Below are 27,101 nucleotides of genomic sequence, written 5' to 3' on the forward strand. Positions count from 1 at the left end.
TTAATTACATTAGCTTTAAAAGCGTCATATGCCGCACAACATCATCTCGGATGGTTGTATTGATCGGACAATATACCTGTGTTGTCACACAGACCACGGCCAGTCTGTATTACTTCTATCATTATGAAAGCATCTTGCTTTTTACACTAGATATAAATTAATACAGCCAGACCAAGGCTGGAAGTGGGAAAAATAGTCTGGCCCCTCTCATCTTAAATGCACTCACAAGATGCTGTTGAACACAGTGACTAAGACTAATAATAATAATAAGGAAAATTTATATTGCGCATGTATCCACCTAATAAGGTGCTCAAAGCGCATGAAACGAAGAAAACAGAAACAAATCTCTTTTGGGTGGAGTGTTGGCTCTAAATGAAGCGCATTCTCAATCCCCTCATCTACCTCAAAGTCAAATCCAAATACCTCAAAACAATAGTCATTTAAAATACAAACATAACTCCCATCCAAATACAAAAATATAAAAACCTGGTCACAATAACATCATGCCCAGTCGTTTAAACCACAACCACAACACTGAAACTAGATATGACTTGTCAATAATCGCACACTCGGGGAAAGTCGCAGGGGGTATATTTATACAGTTGCGGCCCCGCCGGGCCGAACATTAAGCCCCTCGCCCGGCACTCTGTCCCTGTTTCCCAAGGAGGTTGCCTTACCGATGACAACCAACGGAGCCTCGGAGAGCGAGGCAGTCCTCCTCTCTCAGACAAGGATGGGGGAGGGTCAGCGGAGGATGTTGCCATACATCTCCATGGGTGACCTTGTAGTTTGTCCTAAGTAAATGAGAGCTCCTCGGGGATGGTCTCCTCTGGAATGTCATCCATCAAGGGATCAACTCAAGAGACTGTAGCCACATTAACTTAAAAGGTTGGTCAATAACGCTAATGACTCGAGCATCCAAAAGCAGGCAACCATGGCACCCTTATTGACCAACACTTTAAAACTGTGGACAGTAGACATTCTTGAATGCATCATCTTTGACCACATCAACTGTCTTGTTTCTCCACAGAGGCACAAGGACTTATACATCATTATCTCCTTTTGAAATTCCTGCCTTTGAAGACATTTCTAAGGTAAGACATCCAATTTATACATGGTGTTGCACTGTGTCCTTTTCATTAAAAAAAACATTGCAGAGTTTTTAAAAAGGTTTGTGGGTTAAAGGCCAAGCTGTTGGACTCATGCTGGAGTTTCGGATCGGAAGAGTGCGGTTTCGATGGTGGCACTTGTGTCTTTGAGCAAGATACTTTACCATCAATGCTTTGTCCTTCGCCTGGGCCATTAAGTCATAGGTCCCATGTACTACGATTTGGTAGTGCATGTATAAAAGAACCCAGAACACTCATTGTGGAAGAGTAGGGGTTAACCCCAGTGTTTCTGGTTCGCACAGATTTCCTCCAACTTGCCAGCTACATTGATGAAGTTAACTTATGACATGTATGAGGCATCATTGGTTTCATTGCCAGAAATAGCACTAGCCAGAGTTTATTAATCATGATATCAAAAACTACTCCCCCCCCCCCACAACTGGAACCATCGTTAATGACTTCAATCAAAACTTTTGAGACTGCATCATCATTGCCTTCATCAGCTGTCTAATGTCTTATTGTTCCACAGAGTGTGATGACACAGGGACCTTTACATCCTTGCCAAGTGTAAATGGAGTATTGCAATCTCTGAAAGTCCACTAACGATGACGTAATTCATATTGAGAAATACTTACGTGGACGACTGTATGTGCCTGTTTAAATATTATAAAGCATTCCAGATAGCAGACCTGTCTCCACTATTCCTGAAGTTATAGAAAGCACATTTTGTTTAAAACTTTCACATATTGGCCAAAACAATTGAGTTGCAGGATTGAAAAACATAGTTCTGTATAACTGAAGAAGTCAACTATATTTTGGTGGTAAAAAGGAAAAAAAAGACAACCCATCTCCAAAACAGCAGTTTAAATAAATAGTTCCAGTTCAAAATCCAATTTTCTCAAAACATGCAGATTCGCAACTTGGTGAAAACAACAACGAAATTTTACATTTTTAGTTCACTGATTTGAACATCTATGTTCAAGTAATATAATTCTGACTTCTATAGAAGTCAGAATCATATTACATCAGTCTGTTAAACTAAAATTGTTAAAAATCCAGAGACTTGCTGTACAAATAGTTTTGTATAATAAGTTCAATGTTTTGAGAGTACAGTACAGATGTCTTGAAATATCAGCAAATACAAATGTAGCTGAAAGGCCTACATGAGTGGGGAGTGTTATTCACACTTGATGGACATATCCAATGACAGTCAAACCCTACTTCAAGAAGTATATTTACCCAAAACACATCTCACAACAAACGCAATACATCAAATCCAAAGATTCAATGCCAATATCGAATATCTTTAAAGAAGTGCAACTCAACTAGGTAAAGGCAAGTAACACAAGTTACTTGAAGATTTCAGCCACAACTTGGAGCCTCGGCAAAGCACTTGGCTTTAAAGGCACTGGACACTATTGGTAAATACTAAAAAAATATAGCATGAAAACTGACTTGGTAACAAGCAACAGAGAGCTGTTGGTAGCATAAACATTGTGAGAAACATAGTTTTTAAGGAAAGGGTCATTTCTCACACAAATAATGAAAGACTTCAGGCCTGAAGCCTGCATGTAGTACCCATCTGAAAGCACACAAATTTGTGCAACAAGAGTGTTTTTTTCTTTCAATATTCTTTTGCAACTTTGATGACCAATTGAACCAAAGTTTCAACAGGTTTGTTACTTTATGCATGTTGAGATGCTGTACACCAAGTAGGAATACTTGTCTTCGACAATTTGAATTACCAAAGTGTCCAGTGCCTTTATTAAAAGTTAACAGTTGTGGTAAACAATTTAGTGACAGAAGATCAGACGCTTCGGGTTACAGGAGAACCCATTGGGTTGAAGGAGGTGCAGTTGTATTTGTTTACTAAACACACATGGATGACCTTAGGCCACTGATCAGTGTCAAGGTCATACTAAAGTTGGTTAGTAGGTCATGAGTGGAGTAAGGTTCCCATTTGTGTAGGATTCTCATTAAGAGCACGCCTTTGACAAAGCTACTTGAGCGGAATGTTTTTCAAGAGAAATGCTATTTAACCTTTACTATGATGTGTTTGTTCACCATTTAAAGCCATTGGACACTTCCGGTACAGAAAAAAAAAAAAAGTTCACAGATTTACAAATAATTTACAGGGTTTACAGAAGGTAATGGTGAAAGACTTCTCTTGAAATATTATTCCATGAAATGCTTTACTTTTTGAGAAAACATTAAAACACTATCAATTCTCGATAGCGAGAATTACGGATTTATTTTAAACACATGTCATGACACTGCGAAATGTGCGGAAACCAAGGGTGGGTTTTCCCGTTGTTTTCTCCCGACTCCGATGACCGATTGAGCCTAAATTTTCACAGGTTTGTTATTTTAAATATAAGTTGTGATACACGAAGTGTGGCTCTTGGACAATACTGTTTACCGAAAGTGTCCAATGGTTTTACATGTAATTTTAATGTGTGTAAACTTCAGAACTAGAAGATGATAACAAGAAACATCAACATCCATTGTTTCAAAAATAATGATACTCAGAGTTTACTTGTATAACATGTTGTGTTGTAATTCAACAAACTTTCATTTTTAGAAAAATCCAAGGGCATCACCCCCAAAATCCATTTCTCCGAATTCAGACCTTTAATCTCACATCCTGAAAATAACATCTGTATATTTATAACTAACAAAAAATAAAACAAACCTTGATCTAACAGTTTGGCGACCTTTCCTGTAAGCCAACATCCTGTTTCCTCCATTTTTAATTATGTGTTGATAAGAGGTACTTAATTTTGTGTCTACAGTAGGCCTATATCTGAAAGTGATTGAACATGAAATCAAATACCCAAGTAATTTTATGCTTGACTTAGTAACTTAATAATACTTTCCCGCTCGTAAATTCAAATTGAATTTTATGAGACTATTTTTGGACCATTCAAGTCATCGGGTTTTTTTTTGTTTTGCTGCAGACAGAAACAAGAGTTATTTTTGGCCGGGCCAATTTGCATGCATATGTCACACAAGGTGCTGTGTGAATAACTATTGGTGATGCACTGCTCTGTATGCATTACACTGATGTCAACAAATATACACAGTTCACAACCCCTAAATTCGGTCACTATAAAAATAAATACTGTTACACTCTTCAAATTTTTTCGTATACATTAATTAGTTTTTAAATTTAAAAAATACCCTTTTAAATTTCAAATGTTTGTTTTGGGTGTAAGTCTACTTTTTAAAAATGTTTCACTTTTGTTGTACTATGTATTGGTTTATTACTTTTGGGGAAAGGGGTCACACACAAAATATAATGTACATTACATAATGGGCATTTTAATTCATAAGGTATTGCTAATTAGCTTCACAAGTACCAGTGTATATTTTACTAATTAAGACTTCTGAAGCAAAAAGATTTGTTTTATTTTTTATTTTATCATGGGACCCAATTGCTCCCTAAAAAAATTAAAAATCTTGAGGTCAAGGGAATTTACTGGTTGGTTTGACACACAATGAAACTCCTAAATAGAACATTTTCCTAAACTACATTTTTTTTTGTTCACGTGGAATATTGTGTAACTAGACTTCACATGGTTCAACTTTCAGCACTTCTATGGAGAACCTTTGATGAGGCACTAAGGCCAAGTCAAGGGCAACGGAGGCCATGCAACGTAGGCCATGGCCTCCTGTAATTCCATGCCTGGTATTTGATGACCTTTAACCTTTTACACCTACCTCCTCAGAGAACAAAATTGTCACGAGAGATAATAAATAAAATTTACTGGGCAAAACTGCAATGCTAAAATGAACAGAATATAAAATTGTCCTCTTCCCCTTTTATTCTTTAATCCAGTACAACCAGCACATATTGGTCACAAATTCAATTCAGCCTCAATTAATTTTATTTTATTCTGCCTCCAATAATTACTTTCTGTTTATTACAAATTAGCTACTAATGTCCAATTAAACTATTTGAAGTACCATATAAAAATCATTCAAAGAAAAACAAAATGAACAGATTTTGTAATAGTATTAGACATGAAACCCTGATTGTTTTCTTTATTATACATGGCGAAATTGTATTATCTCTCTCTAAAATCAGAATCTTGAGGACGAATCGAAAGTGTATGCCTAAATGTGTAGTAATTACTTCTCTAAAAGTGCAACTACATAACGCCACTGAACTATTCATTTTTAAACAGATATTCCCCTTCAAAGTGACTTCAACTGACGACAAAAAAACAAGTCCACATGACCTTCCAGAAAGGTTTCCTAACTGAAAGCAGGCAAGAAATTTCCTGAGAGACCTTCGTACAACAAACTTCGTTCAACTACGAGTGAAGTACGGACATGTACGCACTTGAAAGTGGGTCATTATCATCCATGACTACCCACTATGAACTATCCCTAATTTACTCGCTAAATAGAGAAATTCATTTACCCGTGCTTTAACATTCCCAATCAATGCATCTTTAACATGCTAATTTCTTTTACGGCCACCCGGCAAAATACAGAAACAGGTCTGCGCTAAATGTCAAGGAATTTTTGTCCCGGACTGCTCGTCGGTCGTGAGGCTGATGTAGCCTCTGGCTGTATGCTCTCACTCTCTCTCATGCTCGGGACACTGTTTACCTCCTAGATGGAGTCAAACACAATGGCTAAATTGCCGAGTTTGTGTTTGGCTGGCAAAGCCGGGCTTGCTTAAATGTACGGACAACTTTAGTTCAATTAAAGATGGGTTTTAAGATTCTGCTTGCTTGGAAAATTGACCTGGATTTTTTTTTTTTTTTTTTTTTTACAAGTGTTTGTCGGTGTATTGCAGTAGTTTTCTTTAATTTGGGGTATTATGGTGTTGGGTGTGTTTTTTGTTTTTTACTTTTTAAAATTCAATCTTATTTGAGGCACGGAAGACACATTAGAATTGTACTGTCTGGTTCAGGTAATTTCTCTGAAAAAAAAAACCTCCAAAGGGTACATTACAATGGTGTTCGCCAAAATCTCAAAAAGGCTAAATTCCAATCAATCAAGTAAATTAAAAGTCATTGCTTTTATCAATGATTACTGAGCTCTTGATCTTAAATATCTGGTTCATTTGATGCATTACTTGTTCTTCAGTGTTAAAAACTAAATTATGTTGCCTTTCAATATTAAACAAAAAAATCACAATCTGGGGTAGATGGATAGGTTAAAACAGGTTCAAATTTTTGTTAACACTGAATTGGCCCCTTACCATTGATTCATTGATTATTCACTGCAAATGTTTATTACAATAATACACTCAACAATTTACCCTCTGCGTCCTGTTAAAGAAAACGAAGTGCTGGTTTACAGAGAATACATGGCAGAATTTGAGAACACATGGCAAAACAGCCAAGCAAGTACAGTGATAAGCTGTTTTGCAATAAAGTGGGATAAGAGTGTAAAACAAAAACTAGCCTAGATAGGACATTTATATCCACATCTACCACAATTACAAAATGCCTTAATAACTTTATAATGAAAAAAACACCCTCAATCTAACCAGAAGCTATCTAATATTAGAAACAAAATTTGAGATAGGCTATTTTGCCAAGGAAGGGCCAAGTAAGTCATGAACAAAAGCGCACATCATACAACATACATCTATGTCACATCCTAGACAGCCTCACGCTGTCAAATAGAGGAGACGGAATCTGTGCTTCTGCTCCCACATAATTAAAGGAACACATTGCCTTGGATCGGTCGAGTTGGTCTTTGAAAAGCGTTTGTAACCATTTGTTATAAAATAAAATGCATATGATTAGAGAGATATTTTAAAAGTAGAATATAATAACCCACACAAGTATCACTCGAAATTACGTGGTTTTCCTTTTACCTCGTAGACTAACACGGTCGGCCATTTATGAGAGTCAATTTCTTCTTTTTTTAGTTCACAAAGTAAAAGGAAAACCATGCAATTTAGAGGCACATTTGTGTGAATCATTGTATTCTACCTTTAAAATATCTTTCTAACCATCTGCATTTTATAACAAACAGTTTCAAACACCTTTCAAAGACCCACTCGACCTATCCAAGGCAACGTGTTCCTTTAAGACTTGTAACCCAAACCTCTACGCCACCCAAGGATAGCAAGCAGCCACCATCAGCAGCATCCAGCCTAGCCTGCACCACTTGACCTTTACATAGAGTGCATGTTAAGGCCGCAGCTAGCAAAGACTTGGAGTTTAAGGATGGTGGGCATAGGTGATGAAACTCAACCTCACGTTATTAACATCAATTATACCCAAACGATAAAGCTACACTTGGGATGTACGCTCCGGCTTTTAATGTGCACTGTTCTGTCATATCACTTTGGTGTAAGTCTGTGTCATTACTGATGAACTGTCTGTGTGCATCTGGTCATATGTTGCCTTAATTAAATAAAAATATATATGACATTAATAAATGTTTTCCTAAGGGCAGGGCAGTTTCCAAAGACCAGTATCCTCACTTGGTACTATCCAATCCTATTTTTTATTTTTTTTTTTTTTTACGTACAATTCGACCTATCGGGTATTATACTGTTCATTCCTTTTCAATGTTTACTTTTCAATAAAGTAAACCAATAAATATAATATAATATGAATACAAAACCTGTGAAAATTTGGCACAATCTGTCATATAATTGCAAGGAAAGAAATAAAAAATGTGTGCTTGAAGCCTTTCTCAGATCCTAATTTGAGGTTTGATAACAATGTTTTATAATATTAACAGCTCTCCAATGTTTTTTACCAAAAATGTACATTTTAGTCTTATATGTACATGTCAAACAAAAGTTTGATATAAAATCTCTGAGTTTGGGGTAACTTCAAATTAACCACACTTAATGTTTTTGTCTCAAGATTCAACTAATACTGAATTCCATCAGCAATATAAAATTTCTACAATAACATTTTGTCTTCACGCTGACAGACTTTCAAGATTCTGAAGAGAAGAGAAAAAAACGCATGAGTGACAATATGATAACGCAGTGTCCACACAGTGTGCATTTTAACGAAATTCAACCGTTCTATTTTTAGATGCCACGATTCTCATCATGTACGTCTCAATTTGCTCATAGCCCAGGGAACATGTCAGCAAGTGAAAGGGGTAAAGTCTAAATCCTCAGAAGAGGGGAAAGGGAAAAAAGAAAGAACGATTTCAAGTGTTGAGTCTTGCATGTGTGTAAGCCAAGGCCTGTTCATTGAGGTTTTTTAACAAATAAACTATATTGAATGACTTTTGCATTTTCTGAACTGAACAAAATTTGCCTATTGATTGGCAGATACACTAATCTAAAGGGTACTGAATTTTTCAAGTCTCTAATATCCGAGACTGGTAAAATATACTTGCAATTTGTGAACAGGGTTGGGTTGGGCATAGGAAAAAATTCAACACTTGACGGGGTGAAGAAAAATATGTCAGCGTTGAGAGCACACCATGGATTGGTATTTTTAATTAGTTAAGTGAAAGGGATCGCGGTTATTTATCAAAACGGAAATCTAGCAACTGTTGATGTTGTCTTGATTAAACTACGGTACTGACGAATGAAAATTGCCTCAGTCTACTCCAAGCATAATTTGGTCTTCCAATTAAGTCATATCATTAAGTGTTTTTAATAACCTTGTATTCAAGGTATTTTTTTAATAACCTATTGCTTCATTTTTGAAGGGCATGACATCAAAGCATTGTTAATCATGGTAACGGGGTTTGTTTTGGGTTTTTTTGCTAGATTTCTTTCTCAAATTCGAGGAAAATTCCTCCATCCCCATAGTTGGATAATTTTGTTCATACAAAATCTTGTCGTGTACAACAAATTGTGGTCCAGTAAATATTTTCAGGTCAAAGCCCGTTGTTTTATTGTACTTTTTTCCACAAAAATTCAAGCCGTAAATAAAGAAATCAAATTCAAATCATTTCATAGACACTGCTTGACATAAATGTCAACCACAAATTCTCATTTTCCTCATAAAAAAATAAGCTAATAAAGACTGCCAAAGTGCTTTCCATAAAACCTGGCCAGCATCTTTTACATGTTCAACCCCAACTGTCCCTCAACCACCAATAATAATGATGTTGAATTGATTCAGCCATTACGGGTCTACACTACATGCTCACTGATTCTATTTTCTACTCAATTCCTCCATTCAGATCTCATCTTCACACCATGCAGCTCTAGAGGGAGGGCACTCACAAAAAGAAAAAATTGTTTCCCAACCGTTTCTTCCATCAAAATCTACATTTCTGTAGCGGTTTTTTTCCCCCTCCAAATCAACAGTTTTTTCCTTGAGCCAATATTACCACAATGAGTACACTACATGTAGCTACTGGTTTCAGGCTAAAGCTTTTAAGAGAAGTACCTTGTACAGCTTGTACACTCGACATTATTGACAATTATTGCTTGCTGTAAAATTTAATAGATTGCAGCATGAAATAGATAGACTCTAAGATATATAGCGTTATGTTATGGAAACTAAACACGTTAAAACAACAAACTAAATATTTATGTTTGTTGTGTTGTCATTTAACCTTCAAGAAAGACTCTGCTAGGGTCGAAACGTCAGGCCATTAAAGCCATTATACACTTTCGGTAAACAGTATTGTCCAAGTCCCACACTTCGTGTATCACAACTTATATATAAAATAACAATCCTGTGGAAATTTAGGCTCAATTCGACATCGGAGTCGGGAGAAAATAACGGGAAAACTTACTCCTGTTTTCGCGCGTTTCGCCGTGTCATGACATGTGTTTATAACAAATCCGTAATTCTCGTTAACAAGAATTTTCATTGTTTTACCGTTTTCTCAAAAAGTAAAGCATTTCAAGAACTAATATTTCAAGAGAAGTCTTTCACCATTACTTTCTGTAAACCCTGTAAATTATTTGTAAATCTGTGAACTTTTTTTTTTTTTCTGTACCGAAAGGGTCCAATGGCTTTAACTATTTTTTGTATTTTCATCTATAAAGTAATATTAAGATTAGGAAAGGGAAAAATGCCTTTATTTGGTACAATAAGAACCATATATTCCACAATTGCTGGTGTTAAAGGGAACATGACGATATGGTGGCGGCATGAGAAAGCTACATTTGTATATTGTGAGAAGAAGAAGAAAAATTCTTGAAAAACAATAAATAACCTAAATTCTCTTGAGAAGTTGAGTATCAATGTAAACCCTCAGCAAACAATTCAGGGAGAGAAAAAAGAATCAACATTTTCCATCAACAAGCAATTTCTATTCATGCTTAGCCTGCATTTGTGAGAAACTGTAACAACTGCTTTTCTCAAGAAACCGACTTAAAAAATGGGTTTGATTTTATTCCATGAGAAAACAATTTGTTTTATTCCGCAAGCTAAGTTATTAATTGACTCCAACATAATTATGTCTGCTATTGAACAACATCCAAACCACTGCCAAGTCAAGTCTCCGCATCTACAAGACTCGTGCACCTCAAGGAAGAAGACAAAAAAAATAAGGGGCAGCTCAACTGCCACGATAACTGCAGGTCACTTCTGACTTTATCGATTCAAAGTCTTCGCCATCACAGCCCTAGAAAATGTAAAATTAAACTCAAGGTCATTAGTCAACTAGTCTGGGCTGTAACGACCAGGCCACCACGGCGTCAGCAGCAACTCGCTCGCTCTGAATGACATCTCGTCCGCCGATAGACCACTGACTAAAAACAATATAAGAGAGATGACAATCATAGCGTCGACGTGGCCGCTGGCAAACAATGGTTTGCGATATGGATGTTGCATAGACAGGATATGAAATGATGGCTGCAATTACGGAGGCGGAAACCTACTGTATTGACAAGACTTTAATGGAAGACGAATCTTAAAGCATAACAAAATTTGCATCTGAGAGGTAGAGTAAATGCTGCCGAACAAACAACCAGGAAAGCCAACTGTTGACTGTTTAAAACACGATGAAGACGCTACACTATCAAAACCCTTGGCAGAGGGGTCCCGATACACTGTCTGCTTAGTAAGATTTCATAATATTGACAAAATACACCTCCAGTGACTCTTCATGATAAACTGAGGGCCCTAGTACTTGATCAAATACTGCCTTCGGCCTACCGGCTCTGGGCTTAAAGCATTGAAATTACTAGGTCAGACAATAATGAAATGTGTCACTCGGTAACATGGCTAAGTGCTTTTTATTCACAGACGAGGGATTGCATACAATTTCACTCTTGGTTTCATCTGAAGAAACAAAAAAGACTCATGGAATTATCCCATCCCGACTTCAAATACGTCATATTGTCTTGAATAATCACCACCGACACCTAGATTGTAGCCAACCCGATATGATGAGCAGGACAAACTCTGAATTAATGTCTTAAACCTTAGCATGACCCTACACTGTATAAACTGAGGGTGTTGAATTGATTCACTTGGTGTTAACACAAATATTTTTTTGCAGATACTCCAGTTCACTCCTAAAATATCCAACTGCTTATAAATAACAAAAAAAATCATAAATACGTAAAAGGCTCCACTCATAAATCAGATATATATATATACGCCATGTCAGATATCAATGTTTTCCCTGGTGTTCACATTCTATCACTGACCTGCGCCACAATTCTTTACCCGTGACTGGTCCCCAGCTGTGGGACAGTAATTCATCAACCACATTTTGATGAACTCATAGTAACAGGTGCGCCAGGTTTTTAATTACAAACTGTCTAACACTTGCCGCTTCGGCTTGGGAGCGAGCAAGGTTTTGGAAAAATCGCACGTTCATTCCAATTAGTTAAGTTTTTCAGATTTACTTCCTTGTTAAAGCTTTGTCGCCACAAGATACTTTGGGGAGGGGGCCAACACAGTGTATAGCTTCCAGGCCGTCTTCTTTAAGGGGCACAGCAATTTTTCTCCGGTAAGGGCACTTCTATGAGGAACTTGTAGTGGAATAATGCAACGGGCAACAGAGCAAAAGCAGAGGGCACCGCGCAATTGCTGTGTGTTATTTTGAGGCCTAACCTTTGTAAATGAGTGACACCAACAGAAATCTACAATGTATGATGTCTTCCTACATATTTAATGTTATTCTTTATGCCTTCTTAAAGGCAGTGGACACTATTGGTAATTACTCAAAATATTTTTTAACTTACTTAGTAACGAGTAATGGGGAGAGGTTGATAGTATAAAACATTGTGAGAAATGGCTCCCTCTGTAGTTTTCGAGAAAGAAGTAATTATTTCCACGAATTTGATATCGAGACCTCAGATTAGAACTTGAGATCTCGAAATCAAGCATAGAAAGCACACAACTTCATGTGGCAAGGGCGTTTTTCTCCTTCATTATTGTCTCGCAACTTCGTCGACCGATTGAGCTAAAATTTCACAGGTTTGTTATCTTATGCATATGCTGAGATACAACAAGTGAGAAGACTGGTTTTTGACGATTACCAAAAGTGTCCACTGTCTTTAATGCAAAATGAATTTTCACAAATTGCAAAAAAATCACCCAAACTGCTTGGGAGAGCCCCTGTTTACATTGATGTAAAAACTAATCAACTTGAACATACCTGAGTGGTACTATTCACTCTGTTTGTGACTCTGTGTACAAACTGACAATGAATATAAGGCATGTTGATGAGATATGTAATGGTCTCGTTGCTATGGGTAACCCGCACAAAAGGTTGATTTTCATAATTCATACGGGTCAATCCGGTTTGAATGGCTGGCGAAGCCGAGGGTTGATGAGGTTTTATAAATTGTACAACTCAGATCCCGGTAAACCAAAACACAGAAGGTTTACATTGTGCAGAGGATGCATTATGGATTTTTATTAACTAGGGCACATTGGCTCCAGTCAGAAACGACTTTGATATCTGCTCAAGCTGTAGGTAGATGAGCCAAATAAAGCCAACAAAATATCTGGTCAGCATCCATAGGGAAGGCGGTGAGAATTGTATTTACTTTTCTCCTATCTGTTAAAGCCAAGGTCTCAGGTAATTTTTTATTTTACAAATCCTGTATTCTCCTCCGAGGGAAAATCCAATTGGTAATTACTCCAAAAATAATGACCATAAACTGTCACTCACTTGGTAAAGAACCCTGGAGATTGGTTGATACTATAAGACATAAATCATTGTTAGGAATGAAGTAAAGCAGTTTTAGAGAAAAGGGTTATTTCAAAGCACAAAATTTGAGTCTTAGAATGGCTTCAGGCATGAAGCGTATCTAAATTTATAGTAAAAAAAAAAAAATATTGTACTTGTGGTGAATTTACTGATGGGTCAGCAAGAACACTAACCAATTAATTTTTTCTGCTTGGCCGTATATCCAGTGACTATAATTCTGATTATAGTCACCAATTGAATACAGTAGCTCCCAAGCACACTCACACATTTCACTGCATAAATTAGCCCTGTTTCAAAATCCTTGTACGCTTCTATGCCCTTGGTGTATGGGTAAAAAAATGTCAGCGCCTCGTCCGTGTTAAATATTCACACTTATGAAAATGAATGCAATAATACCCAACATTCTGTTTGGAGTTTTTATTTGGAGATTTATTTGAATAATCAATATTTGGCAGAGAGTTTTAACAAATTTCAGCAAGGCCGTCTTCAATTCACCAATTTAGAAATAGGTTTGTGAAAACTTCAAACATTTGAAATTTGTGTCTTTGTGTCATTTGTCATTCATTTCCTAATATATGTGAATATACATGTAACATTGTAATTATAATTTGTTTAACTACACTATGCGTTTCATTTGTGGCTATGGCATAATTTCATAGTTTAAAGTAACACGTTGCCTTGGATCGGACGAGTTGGTCTATAAAAAAGCGTTTGTAACCGTTTGTTATGAAATGCATATGGGTAGGAAGATAATTTAAAAGTAGAATACAATGATCCACACAAGTTTGCCTCGAAATTGCGTGGTTTTCCTTTTACTGTGCGAACAAACACGGTCGGCCATTTATGGGAGTCAAAAATTTGACTCCCATAAATGGCCGACCGTGTTAGTCGACGAGGTAAAAGGAAAACCGTGCAATTTCGAGGCATGTTTGTGTGGATCATTGTATTTTACTTTTACAGCATCTTTCTACCCATATGCATATCATAACAAACGCTTTTCAAACACCAACTCGACCGATACAAGGCAACGTGTTCCTTTAAAATAAGTCTCAAGTGTAGGTTTGATTACTTGACAAATGTGTAGTCTCATTATTATAGGCTTGAAGCATTTACAGATGTAAGACTACCGGAATTTTACTCAATAAATTTTTACTTTGTCGTTGAATTTACATTTATTTATTTGAATGCAGCGCGTGTTTGAGTACACAACAGTTTGCCTGTGCACATTAACCACACTTCATGTTGAATGTCAATTAGACAAATTATAATCAAAAAATAATTATGGACCTAATCATTAAAAGTATGGCTCAAAACAAATTTTCCAGATGTCGTTAAAGGTGAGCACCAATTACTAAGACATTTTCAACATCTCCAAAAACAAAATTAAAAGCCGACAATGAAATTTAATTTCTAAAATTGTAATATAATAGCGTTGAGGATGGGAACAATCAACAATGCGGGATCTTCTTGACTTTCCCGGCTGATTATTAAATGACTTCATGTAGCCTGTGGGGGTCTACTCGAGTGCATCCCTAAACAATGTTCAAAGACAACCGAGGACAGCAGTGTGACTGGATTGAGCGATGAGCAAGTACTGTTCCAAAAATACAATCCCCTCACAGCTAAGATGTCGCCGCCGCTATAAAAAATGACCTTGTTAAATTTGTTCGGCCGGCCGTTGCTGCGCACACACACAGCACTTCATATGAGAGCCAGCTCACAATGGCACTGGCTCTTGTATGCAAACCCAGACACTGTCATCAGAGCCCGGTCAAAATGCTACAGGCAGCGTATTCCCTTATTGATAATTCACATCAAGCTACAAAGGTGGGCAGTGTGAGGTAATGCCATCTAAATAGCCCAAGATAGGGTTAAACAAAGCACATTATCAAGAAATCTTTCACATACAGATGACAAATATATCAATTCAGCCCCCGCCAGTTCGTTTGTAGCACACAGCTTCAACACACAGGTCATAGGTTACTCCCATTTTTATCACATTATACAGTTACTATAGAAACAGTTCAAGTAGTACCATGGGAATAAAAATTGTGTCACAGACAGACATGAATTTCATTCAGAAACTGTTGTTGGGTAAAAAAATTACATACGGATATCATTTAGAGGTTTGTCGAACGGACGACACTGATGGCGGATAAGTTAATTATGTAGCAGCGGCAGTTTCGCTGGCCCTGGTTTGTGAGAATGGGTTATGATCATCGTTACTAAACTCCAATTTGACTTGCACAATGAGTCGTACAGTGTAGTCAGTAGAGTCACATCATGCATACAAAAAATCTTGTGTGAATATTAAGACATGTTTCAATAGCTTGGGGGAGGGGCATGTTTAGGTAGTTTCGTTTTTGTAACAGTAGCTGTTTGGAGAGTGTTTGTTGATAAATACCCATGAAGTGCGTTTTTAACACACATTTTTTTTTTATGGAATATTTTCAACCATGTATTTTCATTCCAATTTGCTAGCTGTCAGATCTCGGGAGAGATGGACTGCAGATATTTTGCTTTTGTAAGATAATTCTTGGTCCATCTGGGAAAAAAATCCTCAAGTTTTATTGTCTAATGTAGATATCCCCCTAAATAAATATAATAGTATTAATAAATAAATAACTGTCTATGTGAACCTAGCAGATCACTTTATATAAATATTAAGATTCAATTTTGTTTTTATTTGGTTATAGGAAGCTGAACGTGACAAACATAGCATGAGATCAGTTTGAAGGCTTCACAGTTTTTCAAATACCATTTTGTCATTTATATTACAATAGCGTTTCCTGTTTTATCTGAACAGTTTTAATCCTTGAACTGTCAAAAATAATCTTCACGTAAGGAATCATCACATATTACACTTCATATATTTAACTGCACAGAAAAATAAGAATTAATTTATTTTTAAGGATAAACTTTCAAAAGGAAGGTTTTCAGGGTTCACAGCAGGATTTTTCAAATTATTATTTTGTTTTCTTTTTCTGTTTTTCTGGTTCTGGACCCAAGTTTTGGAAGTTTGGCCTACATGTAAGTGCACTGTATTGAAACAAGGTTCGCAGAATGTTTTCTTCTCTTAAAGTATCTGGCCTGGAATACTTTATTTTACATAATTTAGGCCCTTGTCTAAAATTATGATGAACGTCCTCTTAAATAATTGAAGGTGCACACAGGGCCCGAGGATCATGGTGTTATAGTAAACTGTATACATATTCATTGTATATTTTCGGTATGATTTTTATCAGTCACTACAAATGAAACCTGATCCCACTCTCAGGTTAGGGAGTAAACTATTTCAAATCTTCAAAAATGAGAGAGCAGGTTGTTTTACCTGGCCTTTAAATTTGCATTATTAAATTTTAGATTTTAAAACAAATATCCCTGTGTTGTTCCTTTTGAACAATATTTAACTTGATCTAGGATCCCGACATTATTATAAGATGTTGGTGCAAACTTTATTCATATAGGCCTATTAAATACGTAATCCCGGCTTAGAATGTGTATTTGAAAGGGCCAGGCCTTTTGAATTAGGCCTAATTTTCACTATGCAAAGGGCAATTCCATTGGAAAATTGTCTAGACGTAATTTTTGAAGGGGCACCAAGGCAAGGGAGGCCCACCAAGACAAATGAGATAATTTGCCTCTTATACCGTAGTATGTCTTACTGCTTATTCAAATAAATTATAGTAAATGCACTTTAAAATGGTCTTGTTATGATAATTCTGACCCAGCAAACATTTTGAGCAACAGGCCCTTTAGTCTTGTGAATTTTTTACCCAAATTCGCGCCCTTCTGTAAAGTCATGGACGTGTGATAATATATCAAACCTTGATAAAACACCTCAAGGCCTGTATGCTTCGTTTTTGAAAGGGCAAGGGCATCAAGGCATTTTCTCCTTGGTAAAGGGCACAAATTGTACATTTTAACTGGAGCATTTCAAGAGCACCCAGGCATTGACCAGGAGGCATGGAGGCAATCGCCTCTGTTGCCTCTGTGAAGTATCAGTCCGGAGGCCTACTCATAAGTCAAGTCCCAACATGTCAAGTCAAAATCACATAAAAGGACAAAAGCCACTAAATTTATTATTTTGACAGATAATCTAAACAACTTACAAACAAATTGCATGTAACATTATGCGCTCACATATACACTCCCAGTTGGGGTCTTCAAAAGAAAATTTTTCAGAATTAATTACGTGAGAAAATGAAACGCGGTGACAGACGTTATATCAAGGCATTATTAATGTGTTGCTATGACGATGTGTCATGTGTTTACTCAGTATATTTTCTATTGAACTGTTAAATTAATTAATGCACTTTGCTTCCAAGAAATAAAATGAGCATCTAGGACAGAGTGTACATTATGGTGACCTTGGTATTTGGCATGCAAGGTTTTTTTCCAGGATGTGGTTAGAGGGTGTGGAAATTTGCTGGGAAAATTCTTAAAAACTTGTCGTTCAAATTGTTCAGTTTTTTATCTAAGTTACTGAGTTAAACAGGATGTCTAAGTTTAAAGCAGTGTGTCGAAAAGACTCACAGACACATATTTGACTGTTCCAATCTTATCTTAAAGCCATTATACACTTTCGGTAAACAGTATTGTCCAAGTCCCACACTTCGTGTATAACAACTTATATATAAAATAACAATCCTGTGGAAATTTAGGCTCAATCGGACATCGGAGTCGGGAGAAAATAACGGGAAAACCCACTCCTGTTTTCGCGCTTTTTCGCCGTGTCATGACATGTGTTTATAACAAATCCGTAATTCTCGTTAACGAGAATTTATATTGTTTTACCGTTTTCTCAAAAAGTAAAGCATTTCATGGACTAATATTTCAAGAGAAGTCTTTCACCATTACCTTCTGTAAACCCTGTAAATTATTTGTAAATCTGTGAACTTTTTTTTTTTTCTGTACCGAAAGGGTCCAATGGCTTTAAGATAACTAATTTACATGTAGGGCTTTAACCGGTTCAACCGTTCAACAATGGGATAATTATTTACTCGCCCCAAACTTCAAATAAAAGGGAACCATGATTATAATTTTCCCACCAAAACCATTATATAATTTTGTTTCAAAAGCAATGTTCTAATACTCCCCTTTGAAACAATACAACTTGTAATAATTAATTTTTAATTTAATTAAGCCTACACTTGTTTGATTAATTTCCATTTATTAATTTTATTTATTTGTCTTTTTTTTTAAGGGTGGGGGAATTATAACTGCCTTTTCCTTAAAAATAACGTACCGTATGTAGATTAAAGAGAGGAACCACATCCCACTTAAATTAGCCAAAAGTTTCAATTTGGGATAACATCCACTGGGGTGCAGGGGTTGTAGCTCAAACTTTCTGATGGACTTAGAATCAAAATTGAAAAATAACAAATATGATCACAGATAAACTGTTTTATTTTTCATCAGCACCAAGATAAGATTTAAATCTCATTTGTCTTGTAAATGGGTAAGTATACTTACCATATAAGCCGTAAGTATTTAAAGGAACACGTTGCCTTGGATCGGTCGAGTTGGGTCTTTGAAAAACGTTTGTAACCGTTTTTTATAAAATGCATATGGGTAGAAAGATGTTGTAAAAGTAGAATACAATGATCCACATAAACATGCCTCGAAATTGCGTGGTTCCTTTTACCTCGTCGACTAACACGTCGGCCATTTATGGGGGTCAAAATTTTGACTCCCATAAATGGCCGACGGTGTTAGTTCGCACAATAGCAGGAAAACCACGCAATTTCGAGGCAAACTTGTGTGGATCATTGTATTCTACTTTTAAAACATCTTTCCAACCATATGCATTATATAAAAAACTGTTACGAACGCTTTTGTTTTGACCAACTCGTCCGATCCAAGGCAACGTGTTCCTTTAAGCCATACTTTTATTCACAAACCATCACACCTCAGGCCTGATAGATCTCACTGAGGCACGGAGACGATTACCTCTGTGCCCCTACTAATTGCCTTCGTGCCCATGAAATGCTGCAGTAGCAAAGGGTGCCCTTTACCAAGGAACAAATGCCTTGGTGCCCCAGCCCTTTTAAAAACCAAGCATAAAGGCCTGACACCTAATTTTTAAAAACTAAATTAGCCACACACTGCAATTCACTACACAGATGCCAATATCAGCCCAACTGAATTGAAGTCCTTTAAATTAGGTCGTTTAACGCTCAATGCACAACAAAGTAAACACCAGGAACTCTTTCAGATAGTCTGAAGTATTTACTTTGTATGATAACTACCATAACTTGACTTCAAACTTGTTGAATAGAAATACGGTTGACCAAACAGATTGGTAAATAAACACTTCTGAAGTATTGACTTCTCAACATAAAACTTTTCTTTTACCTATTCTATAATATAAATACACACCATGCTAAACATTTGTTTAAAAAAAATCCTACTGGTGAGAGTGAAAGTGAATTCATAATAAAATAAAATTGGAGTAAAAAATATGCTTGATGTTTATTTAGTGGCTTCATTTACAACAACCTCATGCACAGTTCAAAAGTCCAATTTGTACAGTGTATAAATAGATCTGTACTGTCTGTACATTTAATCCAATCTGCAATTTTTTATTGATCTAAACCACACATTCGCCCTACACACCTGTGTTACATTGTAATACTTTATGTAGGTCTTCGCATAGTATAACAATGTAACACATGGCATAAATAAGTAAAATGTATATTATTTCAGGAAATGAAAAGTATTACACTGAAGAAATTATGAGTTTCATACCATACAAACTTAAACTGTAAACAAGAACAAAAATCGAAGGTAATTAAACCATAATTTCTCATCTGCCTCTTGAGCCACAATTTTAAATTTTGACACCTGAAATTTTATTTCTAAAACTAAGAAACTACTTGAAAATCAGTGTTTTTTTATAGCTACTTTACATTGAAGACTGTCTATAAAAAATGGGTTTAGGGTTTGACAAAACATAATTTAATTAAAGCATTATTTACTCATGAATGTACAACTTTTTTTGCATGGTTTCAAATGTTTCAAGCTGTTGTAGTACATGTATTTTAAGGGGAAGGGTTTAACAAACATTCCAATGATGTCTTGTAAATATTTCTTCAGTAATAGATTGAGTCATAAAAGATTCTTAGATTAGGGTGAATAATTTGTAAGGCACCACACACCACACCATCCAATGTCATAGCACTCAGTATGGCTCACAGACTTGATTCTAACTGATCCATACACTGAGGTGAGACGGGAAAGGAGTTTGTCCCCCACTTGCCGGATGTACTTCCTATAAATCTACTTCCTGGAAAGGGGGTAGCTTGAGATGATCTCAAATTCTGTCGAGCTTGATCATCACTCATGGTACGAAGGATATTCCATCATGAGAAACAATTGGGCTGAGACTACCCTGTCACTACATGTAAATTTTAAGCAATGCCTAAGATGACTTTTGACATACATGTAGCCAAGGCCTTAGGAATTGACATTGTCCCATGGAAATCTTACAGGTGAGGTGAAACGATGAAACAAAGACACACTCAGTCACAGAATGGGCAAAACCCTTCATTCAGGGATCAGGTAACCCTCCTGACATTTGCTGGCACCAGCAAATGGGCTTCCTTAACTAATTTCTAGTTTCCCCTAAATTCTAATCCTTCGCATAGTCCAAGCCTGATCACAGAGGCAACGAAGGCAGTTGCCTCCGTACCTATGGTCTTTGCATTGATGCCCTTGAAATGCTCTCAGTAAAAATTTCCTCACAAGGTGCCCTTTACAAAGGAGAAAATGCCTTGGTGCCCTTGCACTTAAAAAAAAATGAAGCATACAGGACTAATATCTCCAACTGAAAATGTTTGAAATGTATTGAACTCAATTAAGTTTTGGCTCTCAGTTCTCACATTAGCACTAGAGCCCCATTACAAATCTCAATGACATAATGAGACACCTTTTCATTCAAGAACCATGTAGCCACTTAATTAAATTCAAATTATTCTTTTAGCTTCTCCCCCTCCACCTCCTAAGCTGAAAAAAGGTTCAGAAATGTTTTGAACTCCATTTCATATTGGTTCTCACAGTAGCACTTCAGTAGCCCCATTACTAATCTTCAAGGACTTAGTGAGACACCTGACCGTTTAAGACCCATGTAGTTCCATTCAACAAGTCAGCCTATCACATACAGGAACAATACTCTACATTTGTACGTTACAATAGTGGATTTATCTCTTTGTACTTGACGATAACTGGAGCCTTAAGAGGTATGCAGTTGCTATAACAGGTGTGAGTTTTCTTAAATGGTCAATAATCCAATAGGAATTTCAATAAATGCCCAGGCGAAATCAATGAGCAAGACAGTCCTGACCAAAACTGACCAAGTGAATGGTCACATAAGTCTGATGCCGTTGAATGCATTACCTTTGGCCCGAAACTTCAATTGCTTCTATTTCCCCCTAGTCATGGATTTGTGCCCCTTGCATGGTTTACAACAGAAGTTTACAATTTACTCATGAAGGTGCCCTTTCCCAAGAAGAAAATGTCTTGGTGTCGTTGCCCTTCTTTTTATACCCAAAAACGCCCCATGTTTATCCCAACCTTAGTCTGAATCTTACATTGTTAACAGACACTCAAACAAAATCCAACACCATGGTAATCCAACACACAAACTGACTGACATCCAAACGGTTGGAGTTTGATGGTATGCCTGATCAAAAGTACCTTGTTTTCACTCAACTGTTGCAGTCCAAAGAGAATCAACCAAAATGCAGTTTAATTTGGAAGGTTTTGGGTGCTTTGGGTTTAAATGCATTCAGACAGATCACCAAAAAGGTTTCATGTCTAATGAAAAGACTTACCGTCAAGACTATCTGAAATGAAATAACCGTTCAAACACAAACTGTTTTTTAAGTATTCATGGACAGTGTCAAATACACTTACCTAGAATTAGTTCTACAATCACTTTTAAGCCCCACCACAAACCACTGATTACAATTATATACACAATGTTACATCTCAGATAAAGTTGAATTAATATTTGTTAATTGAAAACTTGGAGAATACAAAAAACACTAACAAATAATAAATAAAAAGATGAGAAAAACATAGTCCAAATTAGAATTTCATGAACAAACAAGAAATACCATCAGAAAACTTGAAACCTGGTTTCATGCCAAAGCATGCCTGGAAATTTAATTTCTTGCCATTATAAAGAGCAATATATTAAACTGTTGGAAACATCAGTATCATAATGATATGGATGAATGCATTATACCTAATCCACCAGCTGAGGCTGCATTATTGCTTTCAGTGTTACCGCCGAGACCCTTCAAACTTTACTTCAGGCATTTCATCCCCCCCCCCAATCCAATCTCTCCCCACCCACCCTTTCCCAACATCTCTCTACGCTACATAATGATAAAAAAATTCTCGTTTGAAAATGAGGCAATTTTTTGTTAATCTAGTGTCTTCCCCTCCATCAAGTAATGATATATTTTTGCATAGTTAAGTGCTTCAACAACCAATACGCTACACACTATTTGACACCATGCTTGAGTGAATCTAGGTGTGCATAAAGCGTTCATTTTCAAAATTGCATAGCATTAAAGGAACACGTTGCCTTGGATCGGTCGAGTTGGTCTTTGAAAAGCGTTTGCAACCGTTTTTTATAAAATGCATATGGGTAGAAAGATGTTGTAAAAGTAGAATACAATGATCCACACAAACATGCCTCGAAATTGCGTGGTTTTCCTTTTACCTTGTCGACTAACACGTCGGCCATTTATGGGGGTCAAAATTTTGACTCCCATAAATGGCCGACCATGTTAGTTCGCACAGTAGAAGGAAAACCACGCAATTTCGAGGCAAACTTGTGTGGATCATTGTATTCTACTTTTAAAACATCTTTCCAACCATATGCATTTTATAAAAAAACGGTTACAAACGCTTTTGTTTTGACCAACTCGTCCGATTCAAGGCAACGTGTTCCTTTAAGATGGTGGTATAAATGAGCTGTGTCCAGTATGTGTATAAGGACATTCAACATGATCGATGTCGGTTATTTGTTTTGTTTCTTCTTTATTGACACAATCAACAACTCTTCATACACATCATATTGTCCTCTACCACAATCAAACACTACTTTCAAAATAGAAGATACCTTAAATTTTGACCTTGAACTTTACCCTTGGCAGGGCAGGACACAGCAGTATTCCTCTGGTAAGACTTGTTATAGGGCACCACAGCATATGCACAGGGCACCACGGCAATTGCTGTGGGTGGGTTGGTGGCCGAGGGTTACTTCTAGTAGATCATGTAGTGTTTCAGGGAATAAAATCAAGCTAAAAATGACACATTGTTCATGACCTCTGTTGCCCAGATCTTTGACTTGGTGCCAAAGGGATGTCTGTGTGTCTTTTGGACATTCTGTTTTATCTGTCATTAACATGTTTGTATTGTAAGTGAAAAATTTTGACACCTGTTTTTTTAATTTTCCAGCATATTTTGACCTTATACAAAATCCAGATTTAAACAATGCATGCCTACATGTACTTGTATGAGATACTATTGTTTGTGTGTCAACCTAGGCATCGCCCTGATTATGAACTCCAGAACACATTACCCCTTGGTGTACTCTGGTAAAGTGTTGGTTACTGGCTCATGCTCCATATTGATGCTTTAATTGTAGCGTACTTAAAGGAACGTTACAGAAGTGGCAAGAAACAAAAATCGTGAAGATCACAGATTTACATAAAACTTACCGGTCTAATGATGATGATAGTAGAAAACATCCCTTGAAATATGTCTGTCTAAAATTTTATATTTGATGAGAAATAAATAATCTTATTTTGCGTTTGGAGTTAATCGCTCAGTGAGCATTTTATTCATTTTTGTTTTGGCATTGATGCAATGCAAAATTTGTAATCGTTTTTTCACTATTCTCTCATGACCCAGATGGCCGATCGATCTCAAACTTCTACAGGTTTGTCAGTTAATGTATATGGGGGATTACATAAAGTGCTTACATTGCCAGCAACTTTTTCGCTAGCAAAACCAATTCCGTAATGTTCCTAACCTAAGAGCAAACAACCTGTGTGTTTTTGATGAAATTCCTGGAACACTTTTTAACAGAATTAATCACAGACCAAAATATTATGCATGCTACAATTAAGACTGTCCTTTTAAATTAGCTGCACTTTTATAAATCCGAGATGTGTGGCTGTGTGTACGTGATCATTTTATTTATTTGTTTGCATAATAACCAATACATGTCAAGGTAGTAGGATAATGACCAGGAGTAAGCTTAACCAGGAGTGGGCGCACAGCGTTAAGTCATTTCTGCCAGGATGAAGCCAGTAAGTGAGGTGATATCAGAGTTTAGGATGCACTTTTGAGTTCAAGCCGAGCATTTCTTGGCAGGGGTTTTAAAGCAGGGTACAATTTTTTCAAAACATCTTGTCAACTCCACCAAATAAAAACCTTATTCCACATGAGATTCAGTGAATCTCTTGTGAGACATGTGAAATAAGTTTTTTTTTCTTCACATTTTCTCGTTTCACCCAAACCCTTACAGTCCCAATTCTATATGATGTCCTATATGGACCGTATTGAATATGACGTCACTACTCAAATATCTGCCGCATGACGTCTTTGAGCGTGTGCATGAGGTGTGCATACATGTGCAGTAGAAATCATAGCAGGAACGCTGCGAGCTGCATGCGTCTTTGGTGTTTGCGTTTAGATGCGCATACAATTTGCCCTACAAGATGGCGACTGTCCTAGCCACAGAGGGCAGTCTATTGCCAAAGTGAAGGATTCAGAAGGATTGGAACCAATAGGCCCTAACAACAGTTTGTGCTTAGCACGGGGGAGCACAGGTTTAAGTATTCCAAACTATTTGGTTAAGAGAGACACAGGAGAAGGGGAGATGGAATAATTCATGTCCAAGTCAAACTGCCTGGTCTTTAACACCAGTCTCCATACTGTAAGTTAGTTATTGCACTTTTATTTACTTCACACATTTAGGTTATCTTTACATCCCTTGGTGTTGCCGAGACATGCATCAGTACCTTTCTTTGACTGCACTCTAGGGGTCCTTATCCAGTATTTCAGGAGAAGTAAAAAATACATGTAGGTGGGAAGCCTTGGGTTCTCAAGAATAGTTGAATACATGTACATGTACCAGCAGGACTTGAATGGCCTATAGAGAAAACTCAATGACTTGTGACAGCACTGAGTAGGGTAGTTGAAGCATAAAGCAAGAAGCCTGATGAAAACTCAACCCTAACCTATAGGTGTAAACATCTACAACAGTGTACTAAGTGTTGCTTGGAAGTAGGTACCTTCAAATACAGCCATTGACAACATAACAGTAAACAATTTCCCCTAAACAGCTTTGCAAAAATGCTATTCAAATTGTTACACAAAATCATTTGCTACCAATTACTAGAATTCAGTGTGCACAAATTATGTTTAGTCAAAATATTTTGCTATGCGTAAGTGCTGGATGAAATCATTCCCTGGTATATTTACAGAAAACTTTTACCATTCCAGTTCATCTACTGCCTGACAGAAAAAGGGTTGGAGTTTGGACAACAATTCCCTTCATCGATGTGAACATGGGATCGGAACATGGGACATGAATGAATGAGCCACACTATACATGAAAGTATTTTAAGACAATGCCTAGTTCTTAAGGACTGATGCATTGATAGTCACTTAACAGTCATTCAAACATGACAGTGGACGAAAGGCAATGAATGGATGACATGGACTATTGACATTTCATCTGATTTTGTTTAGAAAATACACAGACTGACATGACAGAATCTGGCAAGGCAATCTCCCTATTCAAAGGAAAGACTGCTTCAAATACAAGTACAGCATAATTTTACAGCAAAATTTAAGAATTAACACGAAGAGTTAATGTCAAACATGTTTTGCTACGTTGAAGTTGTGTATTTTATCGTGTGTAGCTGAGATTGTTGGATATGGGCCAAGCCCATTCCAAACACAAAATTTTAACATGACATATCGGCGGCCCCTGACATACGAAATTTTTAGTATTTAGATCATTTATAATACACCAAATACAGCAGCTAACATTTTAAAAGCGTTTATTAACACAAGACACTAATGACAGCGAGAACTGGAGACTTGTAAGCCGTAAAAGTAAATTTAACTCGTAACCCGGCGACATAAACATAGCCAGCTACCGCAATAACATTATGTCAACTGTTTGACCACAAAACATGGCGGCGGTACAGGTAGAAATTTTGAAGATAACCCTCTCAAAAATACTTACTTTTTACAATCCTCTCTGTGGTTGAGAGCTTTCCGTCAATCGTAGCCATAGCTGAAAGGCTACTTATCCCACCAGCTGCCTTTTGGGGTTTCGATGCTATTCCAAAATATACGATTCCAATGGATTTCTTGCACAGGTCACCCAGGTATCCACTACTCTATCTGAGACTGCAGCGTAAACATTTACCATTTTTGCTAATTTGCATACCGACAGCAGAACCCCGGCTGCGCAAGGCTAACACGAGAGGGCGTTAACCGTTTTCGTAACAGGCGCTTGTTGGATTTTAATAAGACTGACTGAAGGCGTGCTACAAAAAAAGAAGTAGTGATAGACCTTGTCAAGCTCTCAGCAGTTCAATGATAAATCTCTTGTGACTTTTACAACAAAGTCCTGATTATCAAAAATTATTGACATGTACATTATTGACATGTACATTTTGCTGAGATTTAATCTACATAAAGTGGAAATGGCTAAGGTTCCCGTTTATTCCACTTCCTTTTGTAAATAATTGAAATTTTGATATGTTTGAGTTCCAAGTGGAACAAAAAATCTATCCCCTACTAATTATGTTTTGCTTGGTTCGTGCTTGCTCTATGGTTCGAGCAGCAAAGGAAAGGAAATTCCACCATCCTCTTTTC

General features: G+C 36.8%; 1 protein-coding gene across 1 annotated transcript in view; it reads right to left on the bottom strand.

Moving 5' to 3' along the window:
* The window catches only part of LOC139953325 (protein phosphatase 3 catalytic subunit alpha-like), a 92,691-nt gene extending 66,061 nt beyond the window's left edge, over positions 1-26,630 (bottom strand). The window contains exon 1 of the mRNA XM_071952823.1: positions 26,464-26,630. Coding sequence (XP_071808924.1) covers positions 26,464-26,512 — 49 coding nt within the window. The 5' untranslated portion in view covers positions 26,513-26,630. The remainder of the gene's footprint in view (positions 1-26,463) is intronic.
* Between the last annotated feature and the right edge of the window lie 471 nt (positions 26,631-27,101).

The sequence above is a fragment of the Asterias amurensis genome, chromosome 21 (genome assembly GCF_032118995.1).
Source record: "Asterias amurensis chromosome 21, ASM3211899v1".
NCBI classification, from domain to species: Eukaryota; Metazoa; Echinodermata; class Asteroidea; order Forcipulatida; family Asteriidae; genus Asterias; species Asterias amurensis.